This window comes from Trematosphaeria pertusa (genome assembly GCF_010094035.1).
Source record: "Trematosphaeria pertusa strain CBS 122368 unplaced genomic scaffold BU26scaffold_8, whole genome shotgun sequence".
NCBI lineage: Eukaryota > Fungi > Ascomycota > Dothideomycetes > Pleosporales > Trematosphaeriaceae > Trematosphaeria > Trematosphaeria pertusa.
In genome coordinates, this window is record NW_022987219.1 from 363,505 (window position 1) to 381,849 (window position 18,345).

The window sequence follows — 18,345 nt, forward strand, 5'->3', positions numbered from 1 at the left end:
GTGGGAAAAGAGAATACGAAAGTCTGCTGGATGACTCTGCAGATAAGGATACGGAGGGCGCGTTAAGCGGACGTTTAGGGGCGTAGACGCTTCTCGCACGAGCAAAGATAGAAGCAATATGTGCTGTTCCGGGAAGGGCATAGTCGTCCTTTCCTGAACTAACATCCATCATATACGGATACCCATTGAACAAAACTGTCTGCGGAATCGCCCAAAAAATGCGCTCCTCACTCTCCCCACCCGATCCCCCCAAGCCCATCCCACCGCCCCCTCTCCCTCCACCAATCCTCCATCTCCTTGACCAAATCCCTCCACATATTTTTGTATTTATCATTCGCCACATTGCCCCCTTCCGCGCCCTCCCACCCCTTCACATGCAGACTCTTCACCCCGCCCTTCAGCGCATACTCTTCGTTCATCTCACCGTCATTCGCGCTCCATGTGACCGGGATCCTGCGCCACGGCATCCGCCCCTCCTTCCTATGCACGTAGATGAGCAGATCTTGCTCGGGGTAGTACGCGTCCCGGGGCGCTTCGGGGGAGTTGAGTACGGAAAGGTAGTACAACAACAGCCGTGACGAGGGCGCGAACAGCATGAAGCAGGCGCAAAGGTACGGTGGGTGATTCGCGGGGTCTTCTTCCCAGGGTGTCTGGTCGCCGTACGTATCCGTACTCGCAGCCATGAGATACGTCTCGGGGGGATCCAATCTTGCCTTCCCTGCCCTCCCTTCACCTTCCGTCCCATTCTCCGGCAGCGTAACCTGCATCCCGCTCAACTCCTCCTCCGTAAACAGCCCATCCAACCCCTTCAACAAGAAGGAATCAGCGTCCAAATACAGCACCTTATCCCAGCTCGTCAGCTCCCATAGCCTGAGCTTCGCCAGCACATCTCTAAACCGCGAGTTGTTTATGAAGTTCTGATTGAATGCTTCGGGCAAATCGAGCGGCTCGATCGGAATGATGGTCGCTCCTTCTTTCTTCAGGACGGCAATTTGCGATGCTGGGACCGAGGGTAGGACGAGCACGAGGAAGGGCGTGTTCGTTAAGCGTGTGCGCGTTTTCTCTGCGTATTGGATTTGGTAGTTGAGTAGGCGGACGGAGATGAAGTAGGGGTCTTTGAGCAGCGCTGCGGGGTCGGCGGTACTGCTATTCTCAGAGGTCGGGGGACCGAGGAACGTCGCGTAGGCGTACTTTTCGCGCGCGGCCCATTTTGGCAGTGAGAGGTGTCCGAGGGACAAGAGAGGACTTGTGGGTTCGAAGACGACGTAGTAGCCGAGAGCGCTCAGGAATGTCGCGATGAGGAGAAAGACGTAGAATCGCTGGGCTTCGAGATACATCTCATGGTGGTTTGTGATTGTACATTACAAAAAGAGAGTGTGAAGGTGACTGGGAGCGCAAAGTACAGGGTCAATCAGGTCATTGAGGGTTCGTGTAAAGATGTCACGATCCATGGATACGATGCCACATCATGTGCTAAGGTTCAGCCTCGTGTCTGTCCGAGACGCCACAGTCGCGCAGCAAATCACCAACATTGACAAAATTAGTATACGGCGAAATGCAAAGAGCACAATACAGTACCGGATTGAGTTTTAATTTTTCAAGTGGCTTGTACGTCAGACCGAGCAGCTAGACTACGTCCCAAGCATGAACCGCGACCGACCTCCAGTCTCGGGCGCCCGGCTATGCCCAACGCACGGTCAATGATGCCCTTTACGATCCTCAGAAGAACCACCAGTCAGCCCAACGCCGTGAACTTAGTTCATCTGGCGGATAAGGGCATTGATGAATTCCTCCCTGTTACCGAGATCACCGCCTTCGATGAAATGCTTGAACTTCCTCGGGCGGAAACCACCGTTCGGGTTGGACAGCTTGAAGGGCCACAGGAAGTTCGACGCCTGCTTGAAGTTGGGGCCGACAGTGTAGATCTCGTGGACTAGGTCTTCGACGCAGACAATGCCGTACTTGCCAAGATTCTGCTCAATGATCGCGTTGTCGCTGAGCGGAATGCGCTGCTTGTTGACCTTGCCGTAGCCGCGCTTATAGACGAGCTCGCGGACGGACTTTAGGTTGGGGTATCCGTACGCAACGAAGGGCTCGACGATCCTTAGCATCTCTTGGGTGGCCTTGGTGAGTCTGACGAAGACGCCATTGTTGATCTGGAGAAGGCGGAGGAGCTGCAGGGTCTTGCGCTTCTTGGGGTCGATCTTGTTGATACTGGAGAGCGTTAGCTACATGTCGTTCGCGAGTCCAGAAGCTGAACGTACCCTTTGATGCGGACGACGAAAACAAGCTTGGGCTCGGCGGGGACGAAGAACGAGTTGTCATGCTTAGCGGCACGCTTCTTCTCGATGATATCGCGCTCCGCCTTGCGGTACTCCTCGGTGTACTTCTGAGCGCGCTCGAAGATGACTTGTCGCTTCTTCTTGTTGGCCTAAGGGAGTCTTAGCCAACAATGATACTCCTAACTGCCATGCAGATCGTGGGAGATTGCTATCGCACCTCTCGCTTCTTCTGTGTCTCGGCTGCGCGCTGCTCGTTGGCCTTCTCCTGGGCCTTCCTCTTCTTGAGGATCGACTCGGGGACGGCGATGTCGTTCTTGGTGGGAACGCTGACAAGGAAGATATGTCAGAGTAGTCAAACAGAAGGGAATGCCAATTGACTTACGATGTGCCGGCCATTTTGCTGGTGGTTAGTATGGCTTGTCGGAGGGTGAAGGCTGGAGAGCGCAGAGCGTTTGGGGCTCGAGCCGAAATTCTGTGTGCGCGCTCGGGCCACGCCAAGATTAAGTATCACATGACCGAACTTTCTACCCCGCCAATCCCAGCGCGCCTCTCGCGGAGCTACTTTTTCTCGAGAGCTCCATCTGCTCCCGGCTCAACCCACTCACCGCACTCACCGCCCCAGAGTGCAATTGAGACTGCTGTCAGTCAGCTGCATACACAAGGTACGTTACTGACCGCAGTGGCTGCCAACCCTGCGTGTCGACCCCCATCCTCTAACCCGCAGTCCTGCGCCGGCAGCCGTCCTGCGACGACGAAGCGCGCGACACTCGCGAGTACGGTTCCGGCTTGTTCGCTGTCCTTGTGAGGTCGCGACAATGGCTAGAGACGGTTCAAATGTGAGTTCCACGCTGCGTGTGCTTTCATGATTTTTCCTCACAGCTTTAGGGCGGCGGGCGCGGCGGGCGTAAACCGTTCCGCGGTAAAGGCAAGGGGCGCGGCGGAGGCCGAGACACCAGGAGCGAGCCGTACGAAGACATCAAGAGGGAGAATGACTACTACGAGTCGTACTATTCCCAGGGCGGCTTCCTGCCTGAGGACGAATTCAAGCACATGTGGAAGGCTATGCAGACCGACCTGCCGAACAGCTTCCGCTTCACAGGAACAAAATCCGATGCCCTCGCCGTGCGCGAAATTTTCAAGCAGCGATATATCCCAACCATTACCGCAGTCACCTTCGATGGCCTGTCAGTAGAGCCACCGAGACCTGTCGAGGCCTTTCCTGACGAATTGGTCTGGGACATGACGACACACAAGAAAGTTATTCGCAAATACCCGCCCTTCAAGGAATTTCAGAAGTTCCTTGTAGCCGAGGCAGCATCGGGCAACATCAGCAGACAAGAGGTCGTGAGCATGATCCCGCCGCACTTCCTCGACGTCAAACCCGGCATGGTGGTACTAGACATGTGCGCCGCCCCCGGAAGCAAGTCGGCGCAGTTAGCTGAGATGATACATGGCGACGAGGAGGAGCGGGTCATAAAAGCCGCCAACAATGAGTCCCCGAACATTGATGGGGAAGGTGACTATAGTGACGACGGCCGATCGACTGGGCTGCTCGTCGCGAACGACACCGACTACAAGCGCGCCGGCATGTTGGTGCATCAGCTAAAGCGCCTCGATTTCCCCAACCTTATCGTTACGCAACACGACGCCTCGATATACCCGTCTATTGAGCTACCGAACGCGGAGGGTGGTAGGCCGCAATATCTCAAGTTTGACCGCATTCTCGCCGATGTTCCTTGCTCCGGAGACGGTACGGCCCGCAAGAACATCAATGTGTGGTCAAAGTGGACGCCAAAGGATGGACTTGGCCTGCATAACCTGCAGCTGCGCATCCTTAACCGAGGCCTGCAGCTGCTCAAGAAGGGCGGCCGCATTGTATACTCGACATGCAGCATGAACCCTGTGGAGAATGAAGCCGTCATTGCCGCCGCCATCGAGGCTTGTGGGGGCGTCTCAAAAGTCCAGCTCGTGGATTGCTCTGACCATCTCCCAAAGCTGAAGCGAAAACCGGGTCTCAATACATGGAAGGTTTTCGACACGTCTACACTCCCCGGCGGAGAGGACAAGAAGGCCCATATGTTTAGCAGCTGGGATCGTTTCGTCAATGCAAAAGAGAAATATGACGCTAAAGAACCTGTGCGTCAGTTTTCCAGCAAGATCACTCAGGGATGCTTCCCCCCAACCGCAGCGTCTGAGGAGCGGCGCATACCACTTGAGAGGTGCGTACGCGTATATCCGCACCTGCAAGACACGGGAGGCTTCTTCATCGCGGTGCTGGAGAAGCTAGACGATATCAAGGTTACCCAGATCCAGAACGCGACCAACGCGGCTGAGCTACGGAAGATGAAGGCTCAATCGCAAAGTGCGACGCCAGCCTTCGCCCAACCGCTGAACGTGACTTGGACAGAAGAACAACCAACTGGTGCCGCACCGTCCGAGGCTACACCATCTCTTAAGCATAAGTTGGAAGATCCTGCAGAGATCGGCACCGCAAAGCGAGTAAAGGTGGGGGAGACTGAAGAACAATCCAACGGCGATGCAGAATTCGAGGCCATATCCTCAATGAAGCGAAAATTAGAGAACCCCGAGGAAAGCGCTACTGTCAAACGAGCGAAGACGGGGGATACGGCTCCTGAATCTGCAGTGAGCGGTCCAGAGGGACAAGATGCACAAGCCGCATTGGACGTAGATGTGGACATGACGGACGCCAAACCTGCGCCAAATGGTTCGACCGCCGCTCCGGCCCGGGCAAGAGAGGGCACCAAGCTCAGGCCCGAGAATCAGAGCCAAAATAAGGAGTACTTTGAGTATCTTCCGTCCGATGACCCCACCATCGCCGACATCCTCGAATTCTTCGGCGTCTCTCCGCGCTTCCCTCGCGACCGGTTCATGGTCAAGAACAAGGAAGGGCTTGTTCTCAACAAGATTTATTACACTTCCGCCTTGGCTAAGACTATCATCTCGCAGAATAAGGACCGTGGCATGAAGTTCATCCACTGTGGCGTCGTCATGTTTGTCTCCCACAAGATCAAGGACAAGGATAACGTCAAGGCGCCGTGGCGACTGCAGAATGAGGGCATACGCATCCTGGAGCCTTGGGCGAGCAAGCGCATCGTAAATTGCACGTCTAAGAAGACGCTTCGCAAGCTGCTCATAGAGATGTTCCCGAAGCTGCCCAAGGATGGTGGACACGAGCTCGCCGAGGTCGGTGACCAGCTTATCAAAATGGAAATCGGTTGCTGCTTCTTGCGCATCGAGAAGAGCGAGGGCGACGATGGCTTCCCGTTCCGTATGGTGCTGCCGCTTTGGCGACATCCGGGCAGCGCCAACCTCATGGTGGACCAGAACGACCGCAAGGCCATGCTGCTGCGGCTATTCAACGAGAATGAGCCCGACATCAAGAACCATGTTGTGGAGAAGCAGAAGGCGGAGGAGGAGGAGGCGAAGCGTCTTGCCGATGACGTTGTTCGTAAGGAGGTGGAGAGTGAGCTCGCGGAGGCGGAGGAGGAAGGCACTGAGTATGGTCAGATCGGGAAGGGTGATGAGATGGAGGTAGATGAGTAAGGATCTGCTCCAAGGAGGATGATCTAGCGCGGTGGTGCGAAATACTTAGTGGTTGGAGGACTTGCTCTCTGCCTAGGTATAGCATGGCTCTGAGGATTCTTCCAAGGAACTTCACAGCCCCGATCGATTTTCAGAGATCTGGGGGACGGTGTTCAGTCGAGCTTAGACTGCACGTCTCCCTTTGTGCACTTCGTGACACAATAAATAGATGAAGAAAAGTACCCCTCAATCGAACGAAGCTCTCTCGTCCTACGTGATTGTTGCAAAGCTAGGGCGGTGATGGTCAACGTCCTATACTCTTCCTATCCCATCAAGCTCTACGGCCCTACAGCGTACCTAGCTGGATGATGCGGATCTTCATGATGCTTCCTGTTTCTGGGCCAGACAGCCATACCCTTGATTCGGCGTCATATGACCGCTCCCTGGAGGCGCTGCTTTGTTGGAGGATCTACAGCTTACGATGAGTTCGTCATGAGAAATGAGAAGAGTGCCATATGCCGCGTAATATCATGCTACATGCATTTTCTGACTCGTAAACCGCGGAGAATAATCTCTTACTATGTCCGCTAATAGAGTGTCTGAAACTACACATCATCTCCCATAGCCATCCCGCTCAGCACCGCGCGGACTCCTCGGTCAGCTCAACCCAGATTTACTTCGAACCGGTCTTTTCCTTCTTCTTCTCGATCTGCTCGACCCGCTCGTCGATCTTCTTAAAGCTCCAGGATTCGAAGAAGGGCGGGTACAAGAAAGGGCGGAGATCGAAACGATTGTCGTCTGGGGAATACTCCTCTGCGTGATAGGCAGGTGCTAGAAACGGAAGATCAGCGCAGTTCATCGACGTAGTAAGGAGGGGAGTTGGTGCTTCCATGTCTCTGGCTGTAGCCTGCAGTCGCGAAATGCGACTTGGATAGCTCTTTGATCAAGGAAACGGGAGCACGTTGACGAGACAATGCGAGTTTAGGCCCAGGATGACGTACTCATCGTTGTCATTTTGTGCCCTTAATGCGGCGGTAGTATTAGCAAATGTTCAGTATTCGCATCGCAGAGTTGGCCCTTACTATTGATTGCGTAGAAGTGATGGAAGCGTTTGACCTTGTCAGCGACTTCGCGGGGGGTGTATTGGTCACGCCAGTCGTGGAGGAGGCGCTCAAACATGCCGTAGGGACCAAGCTTGCGCTCTTTTCGCAAACGTCCGAAGACTGCTCTCCGATTAGTTTATGGCTGGGTGAACCGTGATGGGACGTACTTGAGAGCTCATGGTAGGTCATTCCCATATCCGCTTCGTCTGACTGGACGTAGTCTGATGTGACTTCTATTGTTAGCATTACCAAAGACTTGTCGCCAGATAGACCTACTCGGCTCAAGTTCTGCAGTTGGAGTGGCGTCAAGGAACTCTTGGAGGATCGGCAGGTCGAATTTCGCCGTCGCCCAGTGAATGAAGCGCTGTTGAAATGTCAGTACATTCTCCAGATTAAGTATCGAAGAGATGCAGGAGAGATGCTTACCTTCAAATCTACCTTCGAGATACTTCCAATGGGGTTGATATCGGCGGACGAGCAATCTTTAACGTGGCGTCATAATTAACAAATGTCTCTGAAAGACTGCACGCTAAGGTTACATACCATATTTAGTTAAACTATCCATGGTAACGTTATGATCAGCAGGTGTTCAAATTATAGAGGAGCGGATACCGGATACCAAATGCTTGAGCAATCCAAACATTTGGCACTGCGGGATCGGAATGAAGTTCTACTCACTATCCTCGCAGACATTCGTCAACCTAACCCATTGAGAAGAAATCAGTATACATTGTCCTTTGGCGAAGGAGATGAAGGAAGGAAGCAAAGACCTACGTTTCCTGAGCCAAGAACAAGTAGCGATCCGCCCCCGGGCCTCTCGCGGACTGTGCAAATCATCTGGGCGTAGTAATAAGCGGTGACCATCCTTATTCTGGCTTGTATGTTCTGCAGTCTGTGGGAACAATTAGCAGTGGTGTCTCCGATAACGACTCCACTGGAAGGATACTAACGCAAGATTCTCAGCATTGCTGCCACCGTAAACCTTGAATTTGGGAGTGAACCCAGTGGCTTGCGTGAGCAAGTCGCGCTCCGCCTTATACGCATCATCGATGTTCATGTCAATGTGGTAGGATCCAATCGCTTCTGCGAGATGCTGTGCACGGTCGCGGGTCTCTTGCGAGGACTGAGTGGCCATGCCCTAGCGTGGCGGTACGATTAACATAAGCCGCAACTTGGTATTCATTCCACGAGGTAGACTTACCATATAGACCGTGACTAGAAGACGGTTGCAAAGCTCTTGGGGGGTCTTGGGCGACCAATCCTCTTGGCCCCAGGAAGCTACCCTGGCGACGTCGGTTTTGACGACCTCGTTCCCGCTCTTCAAGGCATCCATGACCATACGACACATACTAAACACGAGCGTAGCGGTCGAGCAACTGTCTGTAACATTGTTAACATACATTCTTCTCAAGTAACAGATGGCACGAGGGGAAAGCTTGCGTGGATTATATGCAGTAACCACGGCAGGATGTGAGCGACGTACCTATGCCGCCTGATAGTGGTATAAGAAAGCCGCTGGCTTTGCTGCGTCGCAGATAGTCCCACAACCATGCAGCCGGACCCAAGGCTATCTCCTCCTCTGGAGCATGTACTCGGAGCGATTGCGACCTATTGAGAACAACATCTGGATCAAAATCTCCTTTTGAGCTGGACAACGCGAAGTCTACTTCGATGCGCTCTAGGTAATGGCACGATTAGCAGGTGTTCATTCAGTATTAGTGCCTCAAGGGCTTACCGTATGCAGGCGAAGTTAGGGATTGAAGACCACGGGCAGGCGCAAACCTATAGCTTCGGACCTCTTCGATGTCGACGACCGCGGTGACAACCTCTGATTACTTAATTAGCGGACGTTCTCAGGCACGTATTTGAACGAGATGTGAGCTTACCAACATCGTTTAGAGAGAATTGCGATCCTTGTGCGACAATCTCCCCGTTCACGATCACCACTGAGCTGAAGTTAGCGGGCTGCCTAGAGCCAGCAGACGAGTACAAAGGCAGGCCTACTGGCGCATCCGTCATAATAGAGCCTAAAGGAGCATACAAGATTAGCGCACGGCTATTGTAGAGGGTGTGGGTGGCTGTAGAATGCCACCCCGAGAGCATTCATAGTAAGAATAGCTAGTATCCAAACGGAAGACATGAAGGTTGCTTGGCTTCCACGTACCTGTCACCATCGCATCCTTGTTGGTTCGCGTATAGATAGATGCCTCCATTCTTGCGGGTCGCCTCGAGGATCAAACTGATGCGTGTATCGAGCTTTCGTAAGGCATGATGGGAGCCCGAAGAATTAGTGAAGATCTCGACCCCATTCAATCCCATGTCATTGTGTGGGCTCCGCGGCGTGAACAGTTCCTCACATGTTTCGCAGCCGATGCAGGTGTCCAAGGCTAAACGTGGCGGTACGATTAGCAAGCATTTCACAAGTTAGGGCATGAATGTTGAGGGGTTTGCTCACTGCCCACAAGTTAGCACGGACAGTCTACTTTTTACTGAGGCGCTGGTACCAGCTGATGACGGCGTCGCCGATTGGGACGGTCCGTACTCCTACAACTTCCGCAATCATCTCTGGTAGGTAATATGCTTCAATATGTTGAGGGCGAAGCCAAGGGATGAAGTAGCGCATCTCTCGATCTTAGGAGGTTACAGGGTCAGCATGGGTCCTCAAGAGTCGGTGGTGTAGTTGCATCTCAACGAGTAGCTGCTATCCGGTGAACACTAGTCACTTACAGTTTCCATCATTCGCGAGATAGAGCTTCGGGCGTATGAGCAGGACTGTCCCAGATATCAGCCCGGAGCTCGAAAGACGAGGGAGCTCATACTTTTCCCATTCAAGATTAGCCTGACAGATTATCAGTGTGTTTTCTATGTTGAAGGGAGAAGAATTGACGTACACACGACAGTTGAATCGATTATTTCGGTGTATGCTGCATTAAATTAGCCGAGGCAGTAAGCCAGAAGCTGAAGTAAGTGCATGAGGAGAGAGGCCTTGGCCAAAGCCCACCCCACTCCATCGAAATCATCCGGCGTGACACTAAAAGACACCACGGGGGACAAATGGCTCTTAAGCAGTAGCGCAAGTCGTTCAATGTCGAAGCAGCATCAGAAAGTCTACCGAAGGGGACTTACATTGGCATGCCCAAGTCGATGATTATACCTAAATAACTTAGCTTCTTCTCCTAATAATAGCAGTAATAACCGTACCGTCGAGTGTCCTATCCTCAAGTATTGCTCGCAGCATCTGGAATGAGTGGAGGTAGACATCATCTAGCCATTTCAGTCTCGGCATATGGCAGAAAAGGGCAATGAAGCCTACTCTCCAAGAAGTGATCCAGGCAGCCGTAGCCCTAAGTGGTAGAATCAGCAACCGTTCGCTATTCGTACCACGGAGTTGGCTTACGGTCACTTCAAGCTCTGGCCCGACTCGCAGAGTCGCTCCTTGTTCCTTCGCTAACACGATGGATTCCTTGATACGCTTAAGGTTCCCTGTGAACGCGGGAGATTGCATTAGCATATTTCCGGGAGATGGAAGGAGGGAGTGATCGGATTGGGACCCAATATGTCTCGGCCGAAGTCATCACGCCGAGAAAGATTCTCAAGGGCGCCACAGAGTAAAGCGTGAGAACCACCTCGAGCGGGCTCAAGGTTGACACAGCAGGTATGAAAGTGCTTGAGGCTCACCCTCCCAGTCAAGGGCCCACTGGTTGAGCGAGCAAGTCGCGACTGTCCTACGTGTAGAGAGTCGGATTAGCAGGTATTCTGAGCCAACACAAAGAAGGAAAATGGCAAGCACCCAAGCGTGCTGAGTGAGGAGTGTTACCTCAGGACTGCTGTGTGAGAGAATTGACGTGAGACACGTACATAAGCCGCCCCATTGTTAGAGTTTGCTTGGTCGATGTATCGAGTTCAAGAAAGAGGAACGGTGGTTGGAATTATGGTCGGATCTGAGATGGAAGAAGCTGAGATATATTCAACTGCTAGTTCACCAAATAGGTGACGTTCGTTCGGGGTCACTTTGACTCACTGCAAACTCTTCGGCGCTGGCTGTCGCTCTCGAGAAACTGTACGCAGGGATGTACTCCTGACAGCAGTTCGAAGAGCTTGAAGAGTGCACGAGGACCGACGGTGCGGGTGTGTGGGTGCCCTGCCGTTGGGTCGAATCGGGGAGTCGGCGCTGATAGGGAGACTGTTAGATCACGTGCTTCGGAAGCTCATCCGAGAATACCCCGCGATGTCGGAAATCACCACTGTTCTTGAGCATCGCGGGGTACACCGCTACTGAGTATTTCACTCGTCCAACTCGGGGGGCTGGATTTGAATTGTAGCCATCGCTGGGCCTTCTACAAGCGTCCCTCCCGTCCTCCACAGGGTGCGTCTTCAGGTTCCAGCCCGCGGGAGTCTGATTTGCGGCAGTCGAAGGCACCGCGACGCTTGGATGACGCCGTCTGCACGGCTGGGCAAGGCTCTCGGGCGCGACTCCGCGCCAATTGGCTTTCAACTGCGCTGATTTGCGCTTTTCCGCTCGCCAGTGACATCATCCCCGGGCCCCGAGCCGCTAAGGGTGTAGGACGCTGGGCCGATCGCGTCTAGTCACTTCCGCCAGCCGTCCTCCGCTGGATTGTGCCTTCCAGGCTCTCGCCCAGGCCGCAGACCGCAGAAGCGTCTTTGGCCCGCGCCATCTCGATGCTTCTGGCTCATATCGGGGCGTCTCCGCGGGGCATGAGCATTCTGGTTTCCGCCGTCACGGACCGTCGCTGTCCTTAAGTCGTCATGGCCCACCAGGCCGCCTCGCACACACGCTCGCATGCGAAAGCACGAAAACAAATGGAGGAGGCAGATAGGACAAAGGAACGCGAGTTCTACAGGTACCACCCACCGCGCATCTTGACCTGGTGTTTTGCTCACCGTGGCGTAGATACTATCACCATTCGCAACGCGCGAGGGAGGATCTCTACAGCCGTCAGCCCTCCTCTGTCGTCGAGCTCCCCAGGCCACTCTCTTCCCCGTCTTCGCTGCCGCCGTCTGCCGCTTCATTGACCCCCAGTCCGTCTGAAGACAAGGCCTTGACCGCGTTCGCACAGTTGGGCGCCCTACGTCTCAACACTCGGCGATGTCTGATATCCTTCTTCGACCGCAGGAACTGTTACATCTTGGCCGAGGCAACGAAGACGCTCTCCCTACATAATGCACAAGCTGAGTTTCCCGAAGACAGTCTCTGCTGGGGCACCACCATATTCCCCAAGGAACAGAGTATCTGCTACTATACGGTCAAGTTGCCTTTCGATCATTCTGTCCATCCGCTGGACGACTACACCGACGTGCCATCGCTCGTGGTCAACGACTTATCTCAAGACGATCGCTTCAAGAACTACCCTTTTGTTAAGGCCGCTCCATATTCGCGCTTTTATGCGGGTGTCCCGATCAGGAGTCCCAATGGCCATAGCATTGGCACGTACTGCGTTCTGGATGACAAGCCCCGCAATGGCTTGTCTCCCTTCGAGCTGGATTTCCTCAAGGACATGGCTGTGACTGTTATGAGGCACCTAGAAATGTCTCGGGCTACCGACGATCAGAAACGAGGAGGTGTCATGGTCAAGAGCTTGGGTTCATTTGCCGAAGGTAGATTAGGCTCGGAGGATGAATGGGGGGATCCATGGGAAGCCGAACGTCCTCCATCTGCTCCACTTCCAGAGGCTGCCTCTGGGGGGCGGCAACGTCGATCCACAGTCTCCAACTCAACTTCGCCGCAGGTCAACTTCCAGGAGCCCATTATCATCAATAGGAATGACAGTGCAAGCTCGAGCATCCCTAGCGTGAAGAGCGTTGACGCCACTTCCCCCTCAAATGGACCGCCTGGCAGTACCGTAATCACACCTGCTTCCGAAGTCCTGGACATTCGCATTGCAGAAGTAGCAACGAAGACAGCGTCCTCTACAAAGCCCGAAGAGAAAGACGCCATTGCTCCCGACGTCAGAGCGATATTCCGTCGAGCTGCACAAATGATAGTTGATGCGACAGACGCTGAAGGCGCCGTATTTTTCGATGCTAAAGTCAGTACATTTGGCGGACTGGTCGATGATGATTTCGCCTCGGAGCAGCTACCTGAACCGGACAAGCCGTGCACTGTCCTTGGTGCTGCCCGTTACAGAACCGTGCACAACACGTCCTCACCATCTGGAGAGCAGTACTCTATGTCTGAGAGCGTCCTGAAGCACCTCTTGCGAAACTACTCGCATGGCCAAATCTTCAATTTCGATGAGGATGTTGCACCCGCCGCTATCAGCCCGATGGACAGAGACGACGCAGACCCGTCCGTGTCGCGGCGGTCCGAGTCTTCGAAAAGCTCTGACGACGAGATGCTTCTCCGGGACGTGTTTCCTCAGGCTCGCAGTCTGGTGTGGTATCCTCTTTGGGACTCGCATCGTGATCGTTGGTTTTCGAGTGTCGTCATTTGGTGCTCAGATCCTATGCGAGTGTTCACGAGCGAGCAAGAGATGAGCTATCTGGCCGCTTTTAGCAATAGCGTCATGGCTGAAGTAGCTCGGCTTGATACCAAGCTGGCTGATGCTGCCAAGGCGGATTTCATTTCTTCTATCAGCCACGAGCTGCGTTCGCCCCTGCATGGCATCCTAGGTATGACGGACCTACTGAAGGACACATCGATCGATAGCCAGCAAGCCAGCCATGTCCAGACTATCGAGACCTGTGGCAAGACCTTGTTGGATACAATCAACCATGTAAGTTCAACCAGCTGCTCCGAAGTTGCGGGCAATAATGTGTACTGACGAACTTTTGTAGGTGCTAGATTTTGCCAAAATTAATAACATTACGCGCGGATCCTCAAAGCGCCCCAAGAAGCGCTGGCAAAATGCCAAGCAAGTTATCAGCCCTGGGCAGGGACATTCGAACGACATTATGACGATCATTTCGGATGTTGATTTGAGTATCCTGACAGAGGAAGCACTGGAGAGCGTGTTTGCTGGCTTTAACTTCCAGAAGACCACCGCTCGAACATTCGAGCACCAGCCGAATAAAGTGGATGTACCGGCCATTGCTGTTATCGTTGATATTAACAAAAGCGACAACTACATCTTCCGAACGCAGCCGGGAGCCTGGCGACGAGTTATCATGAATCTTTTCGGAAATGCCCTCAAATACACACCTGCAGGCTTTATTAAGATTAAGCTGCAGGTCGTTCCCAGCACCAACGCGAATGACGACCATTCGGAGTTCCGGCTCATCGTAACAGATTCCGGAATGGGGATGTCAGAGGAGTACGTCAATAACAGATTGTTCCATTCCTTTGCCCAAGAGAATCCGCTGAGTCAAGGCACTGGCCTTGGCCTTAGCATTGTCAAGCAACTCGTCGAGCTCCTTGGAGGCGATGTCGAAGTACGGAGTGAGAAAGGCCGCGGCACCAAGTTCACTGTGACTTGTCCACTCAAGAATTCGATACTTTCTCCGGCAGTCTGCGCGTCGATCCCAGAAAGAGAGCTTCTCAACGTCAACAGGCGCACGGAAGGCATGAACGTACATTTTGTTGGCTTTGATGACGAAGGCGACTATTTCCCGGTGAAGAGCCTCAAGAACAAAAATGCCACCAAACTCACGAAGAAAGCTCTGGATAACCTCTGCACCGACTGGTTCGGCATGAACGTTCAGGAGCATGTTTCGGCTCAGGGACCGGCGCCGGATCTTGTCATCGCGACCGAAACCGGAGCAAGATATCTCCGCGCTCAGTATAGTCAGAACCCTGACATGTCTTCCGCCTCTCCGGTCATTGTCGTTTGCCAGGGGGCCGCATCCGCACAGTCGACTACAGCGATCACCGTTCCAGGACTCATATTCGAGTGTATCGCTCAGCCCTGTGGACCACATAAGCTGGCGAAAGCCTTGTCGTCGTGTCTCGATCGTCATGCAAATCGGCTCATGGCTCAATCCACCGAGACAGACACAACTCTGTCGAAGGTCTCGCAGCTCAGCTTGAAGGAAAACACTCCCCTCATCAGCCCAAGCACTGTAGTTGCTGCGTTAGAACCTCCTCGACCGCCGATCACTTCAGCGATTAGTGCTCCTGAAATTCGGTCCCTCAACGCCAGCCCGGTTCGCAAAGCAGTCCCGCCCATCCGCGCATTGAACTGCCTGGCAGTCGATGACAACCCTATCAACCTCCGCCTGCTTCGTACCTTCGTCGAGAAACTGGGCCATCACCACGTCCTGGCTAAGACTGGGCTCGAGGCACTGGAGGCATACAAAAATGCTTGCACACCTTCACACTCCGTCTCAGCATCTCCGGCACCCTCGCCACCCCCTTCAAGGCACGGAAACGCAGGAGTGCGCATTGACGTCATTCTCATGGACATCAATATGCCAGAGATGGACGGCCTCGAAGCCACGCGACAGATCCGTGCTCACGAGCGAGACCACGGGCTTCCACCCGTTACGATCATTGCGCTGACTGGCGTGGCGAGCTCGGAGGCACAGCAGGAGGCGCATGCGAGTGGTGTGAATCTGTTTCTGATCAAGCCGGTGCGGCTGGCAGATCTTGACGTCGTTCTGAGAGGCGTCGTCACGGGCGAGGACGGCGCAGCGAAGGGCGAAGACAGCCCTCAGAGGAGGAGCGAGAAGCCAGAGCCGGGCCCAACGCACAGGCACAGTAGAAGCGAGGTCTAACGACTGCGGCAATCAGAAGACCCCGGCATTTCCACGGTTGGACGCACAGCATCGAACGGTCTGCCAATAGACACAAACACGACCGGAGACGAACATCATTTTGCACATTCATCGGCGCTCATTCATGGTATTTCTGCACGTTACGGGGCTGGCCGTCTGTTTCACTTTTTCTCTTCGAAAAAGCGTTTATACCCGTCTTACGAAACCAACGACAGGCGGATGACGGCATGCATGCATTTTCCGGTTTGTTGGTTTTCCTTTTTCGCCTTTGTAGAACGGGTATCAGCGTGCATAGCGCGGGGTTAGCATTGCATGCATCATTTCACGGTCGGTACTCATGAGACTTACATAGATGGGGGCTTTGGGCTTCATGACTGGGAATGAAATTTTAGATTCATGAGCTGACGGTGTTGGCACGACGCTAATGACTGCTGGTCTTTCTTCTGAGCGTGGCTCCGTGAAACTAAATGTCAGGATGGGAGGTATAGGTACAGGCTGCTCTAGCTTGCTAGCCTTGTACAGCTCCCTGTGCAACGCAAGGCGTGCTGCGTGAGCTTTGCCTGCTATCTTTCTACGCGGTTCACCAGTGCTTCATTATCATATGGCACGAGAAAGGTGTTTGCCGTAACTCCGTTGTGAATATTCTTCTAGCTTACGCTAAGGAAATAAACAAAGGAGCTTAGTATCCACTATCCGACTCCTGACATAACCTAATTGAACTCCAGCGATGTGCTTATCATATTCACTGCAACAGATCTCCATCCCACGCTTCCCAGTGCACTCCCCGCTTGAACTCGCTTGGGATGCCATCAAGCGTCCGGCACCCACTCGCCAAGGTACACCATCTAAGAAAGGTGGCCCTGCTGCCTCGCCTCCGACAAGAACTTGCCAAGCGCCGGACCCATGATAACAAAGACCTCGAAAGCAAGGACATGAGCCAAGACAAAGAACAGGCCGGTCAAGATAAAGAAGATCTTGACATAGAGCTTGATAAGGCGGCGGCGAGCCTCCCAGTTGAAGCTGCGCCACGCATCCAGGAAGCTGATGCAGCCAGTGCCACCCAGGATCCTGGGCACAACCTTGCCAGCGAAGGTGCGGTCGAACGGCACAATGGTGTCCTGGTCCTCGGGGAGGATGGAGGCTTCGACACGGACCAGGGTGACGATGGCCGGGAGGCAGAGGAAGATGGTGCAGGAGATGGCAATAACCAAGACGGCGATCCAGCGGAGGATGAGCGAGGTCCACTGGTGGCCGTTGTACTCGCGGAAGTTGTCGTTGACGGCCCTGTCGAGACCGAAAAGCGGAATAAAGCCGTGGGCGACGGAGAGGGAGAAGTAGGGCATAGCGGCGCTGACGGCAGCAGGGAAGGCAAGGAGCTTCCAGTTGCTGCGGGCGGGGACGCGCTGCCAGAAGCGGGTAGCAGTGGGCATCGAGACCACCTTGTGTGTCCAGGCCGCGTGGAGGTTGGCGCAGATGGCGCCGCTGACAGCGGTAGCGATGATCATGCGCACCGGGTCGGGGATAGGGAGGGCGGCGCTGACAATGTTGGCCACGAGGGAGAAGCAGAGTCCGTGAAGAACGTGGATCTTGAAGCCCCTCCAGCGAGCGAGGCGGCCGGCCTGCGAGACCAGGTGTCGGATTGTGCCACGGATGGACGAGGTAATCGGCTTCTGGTGGACGAGCGTGATCGTGGGACCGGTCTCGAGGAGGGGCTCCTTGGTGTCCTTGGGAGCATCGCGCTCCTCGGGGGTAGAAACGGTGATAGCGGCGAAGGGAGTCTCAACCATGCAGAGGGTCGCGACGACATCTTTGAGGGTGTATTCCACCTGGACATTGTCAGCCTCAGAGTTCAGCCCAGCGGCTACGGAGCGGGGTTCAACGTACAGCGCTCATGAAGATAACGAAGAGGACAAAGGTCGTAGCCAAGACAGCTATTCCCCACTTTGGCATCTCGACCTGTGGCCCATCCTCTGCAGCCCGCTTGAAGAGCTGCATGGCGGAGGCATGCTGGAGGCCGCGCTTGACAGCGTGTTCAATCATTTTCTCGAAATCGTCTCGTTACACAAAAAAAACCAAGTTCAAAAGAAGCGTTATTGAGAAGTTGAAAGTTGGGTTTGGAAAGTAAGGGAAAGAGCGTGGGCGTGAGCCGGAGGAGAAGGCGAGGGGATGAGGTTGTCCTTTCAACGGGCTGGGCGGCGGAGCGAGGCGCAGCTTGACGCAACAGCTGCCTAGCGCTCGGACCAGAAGGATCTGGTCTCGGTCTAGCGCCATCGCTATTATTGGCCATGTGTGATCCTTCACGTATTCCACTATCAGAATGGCCCCTTAGGGCCAATACATACATCAGCGAGACGCCTCAGGCCTCATGTCTTGCTACAAAAGTGGCGCCAGAGTTCCTGCAAGTTTCATTGAAGGTTGCGGCATGGTAAAGCGACATTCACCGGTGCTCAACTCGATAACACGACACAGCAACCACCTATTGTGGAGCCTATAATGAATGTGAAAGAATGCGCGTTTTGCGGCGGAATGTGTCTCCGGCTGCTGAGAAATCTCGTGCAATCGCATACCGTGGGATTTGGTTTACTTATTCGCCAAGAAGGACAACGAACGGATCAGCCATCTACGCCCGAAAGGATGGCATTTATTGCACCGACCGGAGGCCACCTTCCGCCGTGCTGCAATCTGGTGTGGCTTCGCCTCGTTTCCTCCGACATCATCTGTGGACCCGAGTGGTCCTCATAGGTGAT

At 54.1% G+C, this 18,345-nt stretch overlaps 6 protein-coding genes across 6 annotated transcripts; 2 read left to right on the forward strand and 4 right to left on the reverse strand.

Moving 5' to 3' along the window:
- Window positions 1-227: 227 nt before the first annotated feature.
- On the reverse strand, window positions 228-1,489 carry BU26DRAFT_605482 (glycosyltransferase family 8 protein; the record flags this gene model as incomplete). Its single annotated transcript, XM_033835592.1, has 1 exon — window positions 228-1,489. The coding sequence occupies exon 1, from the start codon at window positions 1,335-1,337 to the stop codon at window positions 228-230; it is 1,110 nt and encodes a 369-aa protein (XP_033682923.1). The 5' UTR covers window positions 1,338-1,489.
- An 83-nt stretch (window positions 1,490-1,572) lies between these two features.
- Window positions 1,573-2,691, reverse strand: BU26DRAFT_457934 (60s ribosomal protein-like protein l7). The gene is made up of 4 exons (XM_033824960.1): window positions 2,665-2,691; window positions 2,500-2,608; window positions 2,265-2,431; window positions 1,573-2,214 (listed from the first exon to the last, which is right to left on the reverse strand). The coding sequence occupies exons 1-4, from the start codon at window positions 2,676-2,678 to the stop codon at window positions 1,755-1,757; spliced, it is 750 nt and encodes a 249-aa protein (XP_033682924.1). The 5' UTR covers window positions 2,679-2,691; the 3' UTR covers window positions 1,573-1,754.
- A 177-nt stretch (window positions 2,692-2,868) lies between these two features.
- BU26DRAFT_519715 (S-adenosyl-L-methionine-dependent methyltransferase) lies at window positions 2,869-6,081 on the forward strand. Its single transcript, XM_033829126.1, has 2 exons — window positions 2,869-3,118; window positions 3,168-6,081. Exons 1-2 carry the CDS (start codon window positions 3,098-3,100, stop codon window positions 5,844-5,846), a joined length of 2,700 nt encoding a protein of 899 aa, XP_033682925.1. The 5' UTR covers window positions 2,869-3,097; the 3' UTR covers window positions 5,847-6,081.
- Window positions 6,082-6,344: 263 nt separating this feature from the next.
- On the reverse strand, window positions 6,345-11,070 carry BU26DRAFT_519716 (putative glutamine-dependent NAD(+) synthetase). Its single transcript, XM_033829127.1, has 27 exons — window positions 10,950-11,070; window positions 10,787-10,884; window positions 10,607-10,653; window positions 10,326-10,411; window positions 10,242-10,272; window positions 10,130-10,192; window positions 10,055-10,082; window positions 9,820-9,852; window positions 9,748-9,767; window positions 9,656-9,700; window positions 9,434-9,559; window positions 9,093-9,315; window positions 8,933-8,955; window positions 8,815-8,874; window positions 8,664-8,756; window positions 8,412-8,606; window positions 8,130-8,308; window positions 7,879-8,066; window positions 7,703-7,820; window positions 7,607-7,629; window positions 7,472-7,485; window positions 7,355-7,410; window positions 7,205-7,292; window positions 7,096-7,158; window positions 6,908-7,048; window positions 6,827-6,847; window positions 6,345-6,656 (listed from the first exon to the last, which is right to left on the reverse strand). The coding sequence occupies exons 2-27, from the start codon at window positions 10,798-10,800 to the stop codon at window positions 6,499-6,501; spliced, it is 2,136 nt and encodes a 711-aa protein (XP_033682926.1). The 5' UTR covers window positions 10,801-10,884; window positions 10,950-11,070; the 3' UTR covers window positions 6,345-6,498.
- Window positions 11,071-11,722: 652 nt separating this feature from the next.
- BU26DRAFT_457942 (uncharacterized protein) lies at window positions 11,723-15,838 on the forward strand. The gene is made up of 3 exons (XM_033824961.1): window positions 11,723-11,817; window positions 11,916-13,662; window positions 13,724-15,838. Exons 1-3 carry the CDS (start codon window positions 11,750-11,752, stop codon window positions 15,596-15,598), a joined length of 3,690 nt encoding a protein of 1,229 aa, XP_033682927.1. The 5' UTR covers window positions 11,723-11,749; the 3' UTR covers window positions 15,599-15,838.
- Window positions 15,839-16,018: 180 nt separating this feature from the next.
- BU26DRAFT_605487 (uncharacterized protein) lies at window positions 16,019-17,686 on the reverse strand. The gene is made up of 2 exons (XM_033835593.1): window positions 17,483-17,686; window positions 16,019-17,424 (listed from the first exon to the last, which is right to left on the reverse strand). The coding sequence occupies exons 1-2, from the start codon at window positions 17,636-17,638 to the stop codon at window positions 16,444-16,446; spliced, it is 1,137 nt and encodes a 378-aa protein (XP_033682928.1). The 5' UTR covers window positions 17,639-17,686; the 3' UTR covers window positions 16,019-16,443.
- Between the last annotated feature and the right edge of the window lie 659 nt (window positions 17,687-18,345).